The 16,927-nt window shown below is 28.6% G+C and overlaps 1 protein-coding gene across 1 annotated transcript; it reads left to right on the top strand.

Annotated features, from left to right (window-relative positions):
- Nucleotides 1-745: 745 nt before the first annotated feature.
- LOC130933982 (cytochrome P450 77A1) lies at nucleotides 746-2,278 on the top strand. Its single transcript, XM_057863575.1, has one exon. The coding sequence runs from the start codon at nucleotides 746-748 to the stop codon at nucleotides 2,276-2,278; it is 1,533 nt and encodes a 510-aa protein (XP_057719558.1).
- The last annotated feature ends 14,649 nt before the right edge of the window (nucleotides 2,279-16,927 follow it).

Raw genomic sequence — 16,927 nt, forward strand, 5'->3', positions numbered from 1 at the left:
AATTCACCTCTATATCTAATTAGTTACATACATGTCAATTTCTTTAATTCAAACGTACTCTTATTTATAGGATACAATAAAATAATAATAACAATGCAACGAAAATGAGTTATTTTAACTTGTTTATTCTTTTTGTTATGAGTATATATATATATATATATATATATATATATATATATATCAATTTTTTTTATACTATAAAACATAATTTATAATCTTAACTAAAAATAAATATCTTTTTTAAATTAAAATACATAATATTATATTCTAATAATAAATATATAAAAACATATTAAAAAAGTACTATATTTATAATTAATTATAAAAATATAAAAATATAATTGATATAATACTTTTATATTTATCTGAACTATCTATTAATAAAAGTTAAAAATTCATGTGGAATATTATATCAATTGTGATTTGATAGTATTAATTAACAAGATTCATTGAAATATGGTCAGTAAATAACTTCTTGTGTTAAGTTTCTTTTTCTTTTGGTACAACTTGTTGTCTTAAGTTTCTTTTACTTCAAAAAAGAATAGCAATTAAAAAATATATATATATATAAAAAGAAGGGAATTGATTCATTCATGATGGTTTGAATATTTGTAATAGCTCATCTCTGATGAAGTTGCACTCCGTACTTAGTGTAATTAATTGTTAGACCTAACTCATTCACTCTCATCACCAATCTCTCATGTTATATACCCTTCCCTTAGTTCTTCATTCTCCACACATTCATATGGAGCTCACACTAATAGATGTTATTCTTCTCTTCCTCACATTGTTTTTCTTCCGTTGGTGGTGGTGCTACTGCTCCACCACAGGTGGTGGAGAAAAGAATTTGCCTCCCGGACCACCGGGTTGGCCAATAGTAGGGAACCTCTTTCAAGTGATTCTACAGCGGCGACACTTTATCTACGTGGTTCGCGATTTACGTGAAAAATATGGTCCAATCTTCACCATGCAGATGGGACAGCGAACCATGATCATTATCACCAGCTCCGAACTCATCCACGAGGCACTCATCCAGAGGGGGCCTTTGTTCGCCAGCAGGCCCAAGGACTCCCCAATCCGACTCATCTTTAGCATGGGGAAATGCGCCATCAACTCGGCGGAGTACGGTCCTGTGTGGCGTTCTCTCCGGCGAAACTTCGTGACGGAGATGATCACCCCGTTGAGGATAAAGCAGTGCAGCTGGATCCGGAAATGGGCCATGGAGGCCCACATGAGCAGGATTCAGCAAGAGGCACGTGAGAAGGGTTTCATTGAAATGATGAGCAACTGCAGACTCACCATTTGCAGCATCCTTATATGCCTCTGTTTCGGCGTCAAGATTACAGAGGATAGAATTAGAAGCATCGAGAGCATCTTGAAGGACGTTATGCTTATTACCCTTCCCAAGCTTCCAGACTTCTTGCCCCTTCTCACTCCCTTATTCCGCCGTCAGGTGAGAGAGGCGAAGAAGCTTAGGGAGAAGCAGGTAGAGCTGTTAATTCCGTTGATAAAGAGCAGGAGAAATTACGTGAACAGTGGTGGGAAGGATGGCGGTTCTGAGATGGCAAGTCCGGTAGGTGCTGCTTACGTGGACTCACTGTTCACATTGGAGGTTCCTGGACGGGGGAGGCTGGGGGATGAGGAGCTCGTCACGCTAGTCTCGGAGATCATAAGCGCCGGTACAGACACAAGCGCCACGGCTGTGGAATGGGCCATGTTCCACTTGGTGACGAACCAGGAGATTCAGGAGAGGTTGTACGGTGAGATTGTGGACTGCGTGGGAAAAAACGGCATTGTTATGGAGAGCGACGTAGAGAAGATGCCGTACCTCTGCGCATTGGTGAAGGAGACCTTCCGGCGTCACCCTCCAAGCCACTTCGTGTTGTCCCATGCTGCTACGGAGGAGACGAAACTGGGAGGGTACACGGTGCCGAAGGATGCTAGCGTAGAGTTTTACACGGCGTGGTTGACAGAGGATCCGAATATGTGGTCGGATCCGGATGAGTTCCGACCCGAGAGGTTCTTGAGCGGGGATGGGGTTGACGTGGACATAACGGGAACAAAAGGGGTGAAGATGATGCCGTTTGGGGTTGGGAGGAGGATCTGCCCCGCTTGGACTCTTGGAGTACTTCACATTTACATGCTGCTTGCTCGAATGGTTCATGCTTTCAAGTGGGTGCCCGCCCCAAATATACCACCCGACCCCACTGAAACCTTTGCTTTTACTATTGTCATGAAGAATCCTCTCAAGCCTATGATTCTCCCTAGGTCTATTTAGCTAAATTAAACTTTTAAATAACTTTATTAAGACATTTATCTATAGAAAAACATTATATTACTATATTATGTTAACTTTTTTTATGTTTTTTATATTCGATATTAATAATAATTAATAAAAATTTAAATAAAATAAAAGTTTATTTTTTATATTCACAAAAATATATGAAAATGATAAAAAATATTATATATTAAAAGCCAATAACCAAATTAACTATTTACTATATATTTATTGATATTTATATATATATATATATTTATATATTTTTAAACTAAATATTTAACTATGAAAATAAATAAATTTGTTATATTAAAATAATTAAATCTACAATAAACTAATAATAAAATTTGTTTATAATAATATAATAAAAATTTATGAAATATTGTCAAATACATATTTTTGTATATATTGTCTATTATCTTTTGTGTATGCGTATGATTTTGATTGAAATTTTACGTATATAAAATTAGATAGGTAACTAATTAAGAATAAAATTGAGCAAATTAAAAGGAAAGCATCATCTAATAGTAAGTAGCTTTATTTTTTTTTTTTGAGTATTTTAAAGGTTTAAATCAGTTCCATTATTCATAGAAATATCTATATTATTACAATACAATGTAGAATTACTATATATAATTATATATAGTATTCATTGGATGCTACATTCATGAAAATATTATCGAGTACATTAAGTTTTAGTCGTTCAATCCTTGAAAAAAATGAATTCTTATGAACAATGAGTCAACGATGTTTAACGATAAAATTACTGTCTTTTTCAAAAAAATTGAGAAAACACCGTTTATTTTCTTTAAAAATAAAAACAAAAAACAAAAAGTCAAATCCATACACGTTTTTCGGCTCTTGTGACATTATATATAAGCAATATGAATTTTTGTAATGCTAATCAATATGAATTTAAGATGTATTTTCAATATCTATCCTTAGATACAGATTAATTTGGAGTTGAATAACGGTGAGAATGACGTTACAACACCCATGCTAGATGCTATTTATTTCACACTCTCCAAGTGTATGTTTTTCTATGAAAAAAGATTAAAAAATATTAAAATTTATTATTTATTATTATTAATTGATTATTAATATTTAAAGTGTAAATAAAAAATATATTATTAAATTATTAGGTTAAAAAATTAAATTAATAAATAAAATTAATGACTTTTTATTTTTTATTTTTGTTTGTGCATGGTGCAACTTCCATACTTAAGCATGTCATGCCATTCTATTATTATGTGCATTTAATCAAACCATACAAGGACCATAAGATTTCCGAATGAAGATGACACCAAAGGAACTTCGTGGACCTACTGGATAACACATTATAATTATATGATTACTTAATATTGAAACAATGACACATAACCATATATGGTAGTTAATCGAACCAATTTTATTGTTGGACAACATTTTTTAGAATCTAGATGCATATATAGATTAATTATTTTAAGATCTTGTTACACTTCCTAATAATACTATAAATAATACATCAAAATACTCATTAAAAATAATTTTTTTAAATAACATTATTAAATTGAATGCATTAATAATAATAATAATAATAATAATAATAATAATTATTATTATTATTATTATTATTATTATTATTATTATTATTATTATTATTATTATTATTATTATTATTATTATTATTATTATTACTACGTTAAAAATAAAAACCTTCAATTTTACTTCCACCTTATTATACAGTGGTGGGTCATTCTTTAAAATATATTGGGATGAGTTTAAGCCGAATAACATTGCTTTCCGATGTCTTTTGTTAGAAAATATATTGAGCTCTTGAAACACTGTATTATACTTCTAAAAACATAGCTTATTATTTGCGTTTTTTTTTGCAAGAATTTGCTGTAAATTTTATTATAATATAACTTTACCATCTATGGAAAGATGCTGAATTTTTACTAAGAATTTTAAAATTTGTTGCAAATTTAACAATTAATTTTTGGATTATAAAATAAAAAATATTACTCGAGTGTTTGCTAAAAAAAACATTTAATTTGTAAATAAAAATTTACAACAAAATTCACATATATCAGTCTATACTTTTTAATAATGTTATCTCCATGGACATTGATTTACAATGAATAAAGCACACATACTCTATAAATTAATACTCACGACAAGTTTTAGAATTAGCATTATTGGACTCTCTTAACTAGACCTACAAACCTACAAACCCGAATTTGGTATTCCCTTCTAGAAAATATTCAATTCGTGTAGCATCGTCCTTACGCGTAATTTGGTACACAAGCTAAGGGACTAGGGCTTTTTAAATGTACATATAAATACATATTTGAATAAATTTTTTTTGTGAATAAAAACTTGTTTGTATTCGGAATGAAAAATATAACAACAAGCATTATGATAAAATTGCTTGCAAGCACCTCTTGACATGACCCTTCTCCAAACTGTGTATTTGTAAGGCATGATGTTTATGCACAATGTGTCCTATAGCAAAATTGTATCTAAATAAGAAAAATGTTTTAACATATGGTCTAAATTAAAATAAGCATATGTAAATAGGTGTTTAGAATTAATTAAATGCATAACCAATATTATATTTGGCCAATATAATTATGAATAGTTTGAAACCCTTTACTTTTAAAAGTGACGAGTATACATATTATAAATATTAATACACATGTACGTTAGAGTATTCAAACAAATCCAATGTATGTAGGTAAGGAAATTAAAGTTGAGAAAAAATACTAAGAACTTGCAAAATATAATGAGTTCTAGATAGAAGACAGTACATGATTAAAATAGGCATTAGTTATTCAAAATAGTCAGAATGGTAGTTGGATAGATGCATGTGAGAAATTATGAAGACTTGCCTGCTGCTAGCTAGCTTTAACGACTCTAGTCAAAATTTATGAATTACACATATTGTCTAGAGGATGTGTTCAATTTCCTTAGAAAAAAATGTTTAAAAATAGTATAGTTGTAACCGACAATAGCTAGCATATATCTGCAACACAAAAATCTGTATAGTATATAGATAAACAATAATTTTGGCCATTTTTTTTTTCTATTATCACATTCACTTCATGAACTGCAACTTGATCTGGTTCATGTACACTGCACTTATGTGCAAAGATATGGATATCTTTCTGCGCTTATATCTTATGCATTTTCCCATCAATCGATGCCTCTAGTAATAATTATCTAGGTACATCATAAATGAACGGCGTTATAGTTATATACTTATTTTTACACAAAATACCATTATATGAAAAAACTCACAAAATAAGTCTAAACTCTAAACAAAGAATTTAGACTTAATTACTTGTACCTAATTAATTGACACTAACTAACCGAGTGATTATCCTCTCATGTATATTATCCGCCTAGCTAGTAAAAATTAAATAATTAAGAAAGCGACCATAGATCCAAATATCCAATTATGGTATACGTATACATATAATCACATATAGATACCCTGCTGTGGGGTTAAAGATGATAAAGCAAGTGACAGAAAGTAGTTGTGTGAATTAAGTTGTGAATTTATTGTTACTACTACCTTGGTGTTTAGTCCTTACCAGTTTTCACTATTAAATATATAAAAAATAAGAGATGAAACAAAAGAAGAAAACAAGACTATTCAAATTTCAACGGTGCTGTATGCCTCACTGGCCACTGCCCTAGCTATCCCGTGTACGGTGGTGGTGTAAAGTCCACAAACTTTTTTAAGTGTAGAACATATAAAAGGGACAATGCCACAACCAATATATATATTAGGGAGATAAATATTAAATAAGATAAATTTTAATTATTTTTGGTTATATATATATATATATATATGATAAATTCTACTAAAATTTTTTCTAAAATAATATGTGACTTATTTTCTATAATTTATTAATTTTTTATTAATTGATATTTAACAAACAATCTTTTTCTCCAAATCTTCTTTTCAGTTCAACCAAAAAAACAAAAAAAGAAAATTCATAGTGTTCTTTCCTCTCTTTCAATATAATGATTATCGTTTTGTTTGGATTGAATTTTTCATTTTTATTGTCGTGAACTACTATTGCTCACCCTGACATACATATGTCTTTTACACGCTAAACTTTTTAATGTTTTCATATTCGTTATTTTTGTAATATCAAAATTAAAAGGTATTCCATCAATTTTTTATTCTTTTGCATTTTTTCATTTATATAGTTTCACAGACAATCTATTTTATTCTTAAACAAAGTCCACACAAAATATTATAATGTAAGTCATGGAAGAATCAGTTTTTTTATTCCTTTTTTATTACTAAGATTTATGTTTGAACCCTGATTTTGGATTCAATATTTTTCTATTAGCCATTGCAATTAATTGAATATCTATCATCATGGCTACTCTTTTTGTTTTGTTCAATGAAAAAAAGATTTAGAAGAGAGATATTTGTTTATTAATATTTTTAAAAATTATATGATCCATTATAATAAGTTAATTACACTAATTTTATTATAGTTAAAATATTAATTCTAGTTAAATTTAAGCCATTCAAGTTATTAATATAGTTAATAATTAATTAAAATATTAATTAATTAATTTTCGTATATTAGTTTTTTTTATCCACTTGGTCACGTATAATATTATGAAGCAATATATTATATCATATATGCAAGTGTTATTCAAAGTGGTCTGAAGCTTATGTCACGAAAAATAAAGGACACTAGCATAGCTATACTACATGATAATAGCAAAGACTAGAGTTGTAGTATTTGTATGCTGCAATAACTAATAAAGGAAAAAAGAAATTAAATCAAACTTGGAAACGAGTTGCCCAGGCATAATTGCATGTGATTTTTCATAAAACGTCACAAGATAAAACATAAAAAACAATTTGTCTGAAATACAATACAAAATAATTTTAAAGTTATTTTATTTGGTATTTTTTTATAGTTTAATTGCTCAATTAATTCTTATAATTTTACTAAATTTATAATTATATTTTTATATTTTTTTATTAATTAGGTTTTTAAACTGCTTTTAGTTTTGTAATCAGATCATTATCAATGTAAAAAATATTAAAATTAATAAAATATCTATGATCTCTCTATAAATTAAATATACTCATAATTAAAAATCTAATTACATATTTGATCATATATTTTTTAGAAGTAATATTCCGTTAATTTTAATGTTTTTAATACGAAAAAATTTAGTTACAAAATTAAAAATAATATAGAGATCCAACTGAAAAGAAAAAAATATAAAAACCTCCTTGCAAATTTAATAAAGTTATAAAAACTAACAAAATAATTAAATTTTTTAATTATTATAATAATAATTAAATAATATTAAATATAATAAATATATAATTATGAATATTATATGTATAAAATTATCTTAATTTCACTTTTTTTTTTCTCATTCACAGATAAAAAAGACAATGGACTATTTGTACAAGGAATAATAAACATCTTCTCGAAAAATTAGTTTAATTTTTGGATTCACCAAGGATTGAACTCTTGACCTTTCGGATCTAGCGCTTTAATACCATGTCATGATACCACTCATCCTAAAAGTTTCAGCTGATGAAAAAATGTAACACTAATAATTATATCTCTAATACTCCATAAACCTCCATTATACACATTGTATAAATATTTCATTGGCTCCTCATACTTTCCCTTAAAAAAATTATCGCATAAATCCTTACCACTCTTACTCTTTCTATAGCTGCAACGGCTAAGGACGACGCGCTACTACAGGTAGCGCCGACCAAGCTTCTGCCACCGGCCGCCACAACTCAGCCTCCTGAATGCAACGCACAATTGTTTAGAAGTGGAAGAAGGACGCGGACACACTAGTGCGACACTCAATGGTAGAGCTTAAGTTAGACAATGAAGGGCCATGACTTCTTTTATAAAATTATTAGTACTATTTTTTTAAAAGAAAAAAAATAGTTTAGTTGGCTTAATTAATTTACATTGAATTAAAGAACCCAAGTTCAAACCGTACCTATTGTTTTTGTTGAATAATAACTTTTAGTTTTCTATATTCAAAAAATTAGGTATTTTTTATTTAATTTAATATTATTGTCTGTTTTATTATTTATTTAATTTAATTTTTTATATTATGTAAAGATATGAGAAATTCAATAAATATTGATATCATTGTATTTTTATAAATTGATAAAAAAATTCAATAAGTATCATAAATTTTAATATTTATTTTTTAACTTTTTTTTACGTATTTCACACAATGCATATTTAAATTTTTGTACAATCATAATGATGAAAAATCATAAAATTGATGCATTTTTAAAGAAGAAGGTTAATGTTTAAGAAGAAAAAAATATAACTTCTACGACTAGGGGTGTTTGCGGTGTGGTTTGGATCGGTTTTGAGTCGAAAATTCATCCAATTCGAACACTAATTTTATTTGCGGTGCAGTTTGGATTGGATGTTTTTTGTTTTAAAAAAATCCGATCTGATTCGATCCAATTTCAAGCGATTTGGATTGGATTGGATTGGATTTGTGGTTTTATAAATTAAAAAAATTAAATACATATAACAAGTCTCAACATCAAATTTTAAATAATCAACAATGACATAACAAATCTCAATAATATCTTAAAAAGCTAACAATAACATAACAATATAAATAAAATTATAGATTAGTTAAAATAAATAAATAAATAATATTTTGAACATAAAGTATTTATTAAATAATAATAATACATGAATAATATAAAAATGTATAAAAAATTGAACATGTTATAAGTATAATTGTAAATATAATAATAAAATAATAATATTATAACACAGCATTCGGTTTGGATTGGATTGGATTGGTTATGAAAAATAGATCCGAAATCTGATCCGATCTAGCGGTTTGCAAAAAATAGAATCCAATCAAATCCGAATTAGTGCGGTTTTAATTGATTTTTTTATTTGGATTGGATTGGATGGACAGTTTAATTTAAAAACGGTTTGAATTTGAACACTCCTAACTTCTACAATATAAATTAGGGGTGTTCGATTTGCAATTTGATTCGGCTTTTTAGCAAAAACTCATCGGATCCAATTTTATCTTAATTATGTGGTTCGGTTTGGCTCGATTTTTTTTCGAGACCACCCAAACCAAACCAAACCAATTAATATCGGTTTTGTTTAGTTTAGTTTTTTCGGTTTTCCAATTAATTTCAGAAAAAAAGTCTAAAAATTGCAAGAACTGTTCGAGCTAAGATTGAAATATTAAAAAATAGTAAAGTGTAAGCAAGTAACAGACATTAGTATGTACACTTCTGTTTAAACATTTCTAATTTCATGTATTAACTGGAACTGGAATTCTGTTCCCAAAGAAAATAATAACACATAAAAATATAATATTTTTAAATATAGCACTTATGATTTATCAGTAGTTACTATTCATATAACTCATAGTCTTCCAAAGTTGCAGTGTTTTCCATCATCTAAAAATAAAATACGTAAATTTTTACTAAAAATTGTACAACTTTTCACTTTCACTATTAACAACAAAATGTTATGAAAGCTGTGACATTCACGACAAATCAATGAAACTTTTTCAGTAAAAATCAAGTTCAATTAATCATGAAAATGAGCAAGAGTTGAGGGCTGAGGGTAGAGCAAAGTACATTTTAGGAAGGAAAATATAAGAGATAGAACCATTCCTCTAAACCATTTATAAAAAGAGTAAATACAGAATCAAAAAATATAACATCTTAATAATACAAAAAGAAAAAATGTTAATCTATTAATGACAGCATAAAAATAATAACTAACAACCAACTAAAATGTGAGAACCAAATATATTGGTACTAGTACGTGCCTAACCAATAACCAGCAGAAGTAGAAGCAAAAATATTAATAGGTTGAACAGAAAAAAATCAAGGAAAAAAATAGATTAACATGATAAATATTGAAACCATAATGAAATAGAAGATCATAGAATCTGATGTTTGGTAAGTTTTTCACAGCATTGGGCCCAAATCCTCGATCCAAGCCAATAAATCTATCCCGTGCCACAATTTCTGCATCAATGAAACATACTTCCAAAAATCAATAACAAATACATTGAACAAATAATTAAAAAATCAAAAGCAGAAATTCAAACAAATACATTCAACAAATATTTTTAACAATGAACAACAATTAGCAACAAATATATTCAATAAATACCTAACTTGGAGGCTCCATATCTGACTCGATGGACTCTGACCTTCGGTGGTGCTGGGAGGTGTTGGGAGGGAGGGGGGTCGGCGCTGCCGGGAGGGGCTAGGAGGGCTGGGTTTGGCGTTGTGCTAGGAGGGGTTGGGAGGGATGGGTTTGGCACAGCTGGGAGGGGTTGGGAGGGGTTCCTTTGAGTTTGAACATGCTAGGTTAGGGTTAGGAAAATCTGATTTTAGGGTGGGGTAATAATGGGGTTGGGCTAATGGGGTAATGGGTTTTTTAAGTGACCGGTTCAATTCAGTTTAATTAGGGTTTTCAAACGTTAGAATAAAAAATCGAACTGAACAGCAAAAAACAGCAAAACATAATTGTTTTGGTTTTTTCGGTTTTTGACTTTTTCGATTCGGTTGGTCGATTTTGTTCGGTTCAGATTGGTTTTGAACACCTCTAATATCAACACCTATAAATAGTTCTTCTACTTCAATAAACCACAAAAAAATGAGATACAGCCTTCAAATATTCAAAGAGTAATTATATTTATAATTTTTATGTAACATTTTTGGCCCTCTCCAAATTTGTTTTCAAGCTCCGCCACTGGAGACATCATCGTCGATTAGTGACTGAGACTGACCATCGTCTGATCCAACGTAGCCGTCTTCCGTGCCATTAACCGCCACAGATCATCCACCGCGAAGCCGCTGACCATTGCAAATCGATCATCCACCGCAAAGGCACAATGCCGCACTCAGTCAAAAGCAGAAGAAGGTCGTGCATCTCACCATCGAGGAGACCGTCACACGTCCATTGCTGTTTTTCCACAGAGGGTTGCGATGCACATCACGCTAAGGAGGTTGCACATTGCGCCCCCGAGGAGACCGCCACACGTTTGCTGCTGTTGGCCCACCAAGGGTCGCGACGGAACGACCAGCTAAGAAGAAGGACGCCGTGCTCTGACTGAATTGCTCTTTTTGGTTTTGGACGATTCTTTTTATAAGTTTTAGATATTTTTTATCCTAAGTTTCGAATTTTTTTATATTTTTTATGTTTCTATTTTTTGGGTTTTGGATTATTTTTTTAATAGTTTTAGATTTTTTTGCTTAGGTTTTAGATGTCCTTTTTCCAATTTTTTGATGGTTCGTTTTGTTAGGTTTTTGAATTTTTAAAATGATTTTGGATATCTCGTTTTTGTTAGATTTTGGATGCTTTTTTTTGTTATGTTTCATATGTTTCTTTTTATTTTAAAAATTTTAAAATAATTTTACAATAATTTTGGATGTTTGTTTTTATTTAGTTTTGGATTTTTTTAAAGATTTTGGATGGTTTTTCATTAGATTTTGGATATTTCTCATAATAATTTGAATTGATGTTTCCTCTAATAAAATTTGAAAAATATTTTGGATATCTCGTTTTTGCTAAATCTTTAATGTTTCTTTTTGTTACCTTTCGAATGTTCTTTTTATTAGGAATTTTTAAAATAATTTTATAATAATTTTGAACGCTTGTTATTATTTAATTTTAGATTTTTTTTAGATTTTGAATTTTTTCATTAGGTTTTGGATATTTGATGTTTCTCATGATAATTTAAATTGATGTTTTCTTCTCAAAAAATTCAAAAAAAAAAATTATTAGTTGACTCCAATTCGTTGCACCCTAGTTATTTAGCGACATGAATTCTAAAATACTTTTTTTCTCGATTATGTTTCCATAATAATATAAAAGAATGATAAAATATACTTTATGTCATTAATATTTGTGATTTTTTTAAAAATATTTTTAATATTTAATTTTATTTTTAATATTTTTTATTTGTGTTAAAAACTTAAAATTATTTTTAGACGCACGTTAACTCTATCAAAATATTAGGAACAAAATTAAAAATATTTAGGAATAATTTTGATATAAATAAAAAATATTAAAAATAAAATTAAAATTAAATGAAATTAAACGTTATAAGTTAAATATTTGTTAAAAAAAACACAAATATTAAAAGTAAAATGTATATTTTATTCTAAAAGAATATATTAAATTGAAAGTAAATCATTATTTTAATTTCAATAATGCAGCTGGTATTCACATACTGGTATATGAATATGATAGGTTTTGTTTATCTTTTTGTTCAACAATATCCAAATAATATTAAATGATTAGATGAGAAACAATAAGAGGAGAGTTTTTTTTTTTTAAAGGAATTGGATAATTTTTAATCTTAAGTATTATAAGCTCATACGCAGTATACACTCTCATACACAATATTTATGAGTTCTCATCCATTACTTGAGGCTTTTATCGAATTTCAAATCCAAATATAATATACTAAAACACATTATAATTTACCACTTCAACTAAAGTCCAGCAGGAAGAGGGATATTTGAATAGTTTGGGTCCAATTTTGTTTGTTATCTGTGTCTAGCCCAAGAAATGCTTTGAGCTGTTTGGTTTAAGATTATAGGGAGCTTGACAAAAAAAACTAATTTGAGTGGTGAACTAATTCGGTCGCTCATAGTTGTAAGAACCGGACTGGACCGGTCGATTCGACCGGAAAACCGGTAAACTGGTGATTCAGTCGGTTCGATTTTAGTTTTAGGCCGAAGAAGGAAGTAAACCGTTTAAATTCGGACGGTTCGTCACAAACCGGTTAAAAATCGAACCGGCCAGTCCTATGGTGCTCAAATATTCAAAAATGCATGCAGTGGGTTTCAACTCTGTGTCCCCTTGCTAAATAAGGATAAGAAATGCCACCAAACTAGTGTGTTCATTTGAAAATTTATGTGCTAATTATTTTATATATTATATACATACACAACTAAATTATTTTATATTTATTTAATTTAATTTTTGTTTTATACTCATTTTTTTTTAATTCTTTAGAATTTATAGAATTATTAAAATAAGTATCAAATATTTTAATATTTACATTTACATATTAAAATGTTAGTAAAGATATTTATTTTAAATTTTTTAGAGTATTGAGTTAGTAGGTCTTCGAAGATTTCGACTTAAGACTAATTAGTAGGGACATCTAAACATCACCACTAAATTTCACATGAAAAATTAATGGAGGGACGTAATGTGTTCATCGTTTACTATCTTGAAGGACTAAATTGATATTTTTTTTTTCAAGGGCTAATTAATTTGAAGTAAAAAATTTTAAGGAAGGACCTAATTGTCACTTTATTCAATTTTTTCTATTTTTTATTTTTTATTTACGTACGACCGATTCTATCGGTTCAACCAGTGATCCACCGGTTGAACCAGTGACCCAGTGACCTAGTAACCTGACCGGTTCGATCACCGGTTCGGTTCTGACAACTATGCGTTCGCTTAAGTGTTGAGAATTTGAATTCCACTCTGTGTATACAGCAACTTATTAGTTAGTAACAGACCTAATGAAACTTAGATTTGTAACGAATTAATTCTTAACCTATCAAATTAAAAAATACTCTACATAACAAAAAAAAAAAAACTTATTAAGGATTCTTTTAAATGAATTTGTGTATTTTTTTTTAATATTGGCCCACTAAAAATTACAAAGCCAACTGAATAATTAGACATGATTCAATTCTCTGTTGTTCAGTTTTAAATTTTTTGAAGGCCGTCAATATATACTAACCCTCTTGACAAAGAAAATGATGCCTGGCCCAAAAAAAAAAGGTGGTGGTGGTGATGATAAATATAAAAAAATTGATGATAATAAGCAAGAAGTAAAACAAGAAGTTTCCATCACGGTTAAACTATGTTCTAAAATTGAACTTAGTTCCTTATCTAAATGATTACGTTTGTCATTTCTATTTAGTACTTTGTGTTTGGTTTTATAGAGGAAGAGGGGAGTGAGAAAGTTTGGAATTTTTTGGTGAGGGAAGAGCTTGAGAACAAAGGAGCGATGAGGATGTTTGTGAAGAATAATACTCATGATGATATTAAGGTTTTTCTGAAGTTGATAAAATGTTAGAAGTTACTGAAATTGCAAGAATTCAATGATGAAAATGCCATTGATGATGTTGATGATGATGGTACATTGGTACTGCTTCCACAGTTATTTCTTCTTCTTTCAGTTTTCCTGTTCTTTTGTTATCAGTTAACGCAAAAATATTTATAAAAGTAAGGCATAAAATAGAGGTCATTTAGTAAAAAAAAATTACAAAACAACCCCATAATTAATGAAAAATTTTAAAATTATTCTAGCCTTTAAAGAACCAAAAAATACTTTCACCACCATTTTACTATCCTATTATAGCTTATTGTGTTGAAGTGTTGATGCTTTTATGGGATGCTAATAAGAAATTAGTGAACTTGCGCATGTAATATTTGACAACTTGGCTATATCAAAAGAAGCCACATCACATCTACAAGTCATTCCTCCAAAGATACAGGAAAATTGATCCCTGATTCTTCTTTACACTTCATAGTTCATAAAAAAGGAGAGATTTCCCTGTTTCACAACATGCTGTACTCGTTTAAATTTAATAATATTACAACATAATACTAAGATTTCTTTTTTCTTGTGTTAATGCGATCAACGACATTCTCTTATGGGCCTGTTAGATGGACATTAATGAGATCTTGGACAAATCCTCATTGGATATAAAATTGAAGCGAACTAAGCAAGACAAAACCTTGACCAAAAACCAGAAACTAAGCAAGACAAAAGAAAAATTCTCTTCACCAAGAAAAAATATTGTTACATAAACCGGAGAATGCGGTCCAGGGAAGGGCTGGTCCTCTTAAACAAGCGAAGTGAACAAAAACAAAAAAAAGCGAGGAGGTGGGGTGAGTAAAATATACATAGAATACATTACCAAAAACAAGTTCACCGAAAAAAAAAACACATATTACCAAAAAGAGAAAATACATAGAATAAATTAGGTGTATGTAGGAATTTATGGGTCAACTATAAATTCTTACATAAAGCTTTTTGTTTGGGTGCTATTTTTGAAAACGATTTTTTTTAAATAATATTTTTTTAAAAGATTTTTTACAAAACTAAAAATAATTTTATGTTTGGAATTTTGGATATTTTATATAAAAAGATCTTTTTATTTATGAATTATGTTTGGATAAAATAAGATAAAAGTACTTTTTTGTTCATTTATTATATAAAAAATATTTTTTTAAAGAAAAAAATCTTTTAAAAAAAGATGTAAATTGTAATTTCTTAAAAAGATGTTTTTCTATTCTTCTAATACTTTTATTTTTACTATTAAAAATTTGTCAAATACACTAAAAAATAAAAAAATATTTTTTATTAAAAAATAATATTTTTTATCGATTTAATAGCACTCAAACAACAAATTAATTCTTGCCTTATCGAATTAGGGAATATCATGCAACAAAAAAAAATACCATTTTTGGGCTAATTTTATTTAGAAATGGATGAAAATTGTGTTATCCACAAAATGGTTATAAATATTACAACTTTTTTGAAGTATATATATATGATTAGCACCACTTTTTCGAAATGCTTTTTTGAATTGAATTTTAGTGAAAAGAATAGAACATTAATTAAGAGTAAAGTATTGTTTTTGTCCTTAATATTTGGAGTAAGTTTTAAAGTTGTTTCTAGCATTTCAATCGTCCTATTTAAGTTTCTAACGTTTTAAAATTGGCTCAATGTTATCTTGCAATTAGGGATTCGTTAACAGAATTGACGGCAGGACAACATTGAGACGATTTTGAAATATTAGGGATTTAAATAGAACAAAAACGTTGGGAGAAAAACGATACATAAAAATAAATTTTAATTTTATCCTTCAATAATATCAATTTTTTTACTGTATATAATATTCAATTTTTTTTAATCATATTAAAGTAAATTACACTTAATCACACTACTTTTATTCTATTTTTTTATATTTTTATATTAACTTATAACTTTAAGTGTAAATTATAAAAAAATAAATTTATTTAGAATGAAAGTAAAGTGATTAAGTGTAATTTACTTAGATGTGATTACAAAATAATTGAATACTATGTACATTAAAAAATTGATATTATTAAAGGATAAAACTAAAATTTATTTCTATGTATCGTTTTTGTCCCCAACGTTTTCGTCCTATTTAAGTCCCTAAGGTAGCGTTTGGTGGAGAGACAGAGACGGAAATACTGAGACTGAGAGACAGAGACTAAGAGACAGGGATTGAAATAAATCTCAATATTCTGTTTGGTGCAAAATGAGAGACAGGAATTGAAACAAGAATGAAACTCTAATTTAATTTGCATAAAGGGTAAAATTAAAATTAATTAGTTGAAATAAAAGTATTTTAGGTATAAAATATTATTAAAGTTTTAGTCTTCATCTCTAAAAATTTCAGTCTCCTGTATCCCTACTTTTTGGAGGTACTGAAATACTAAAATTTTAGAGACAGAGACAGAAATTTTAGTACCAGTCTCTGAACTAACAAACACGATATTGAGTCTCAGTCTCTTAGTCTCTATCTCAGTACCTGAAAACAAACGCTACCTAACGTTTCAAAATCGTCTCAAT

This window comes from Arachis stenosperma, chromosome 1, assembly GCF_014773155.1.
Source record: "Arachis stenosperma cultivar V10309 chromosome 1, arast.V10309.gnm1.PFL2, whole genome shotgun sequence".
In the NCBI taxonomy this organism is placed as follows: domain Eukaryota; kingdom Viridiplantae; phylum Streptophyta; class Magnoliopsida; order Fabales; family Fabaceae; genus Arachis; species Arachis stenosperma.

Excerpts from the sequence above, each read along its gene's own strand:
- LOC130933982 (XM_057863575.1), top strand. The coding sequence starts at position 746 with ATGGAGCTCACACTAATAGATGTTATTCTTCTCTTCCTCACATTGTTT.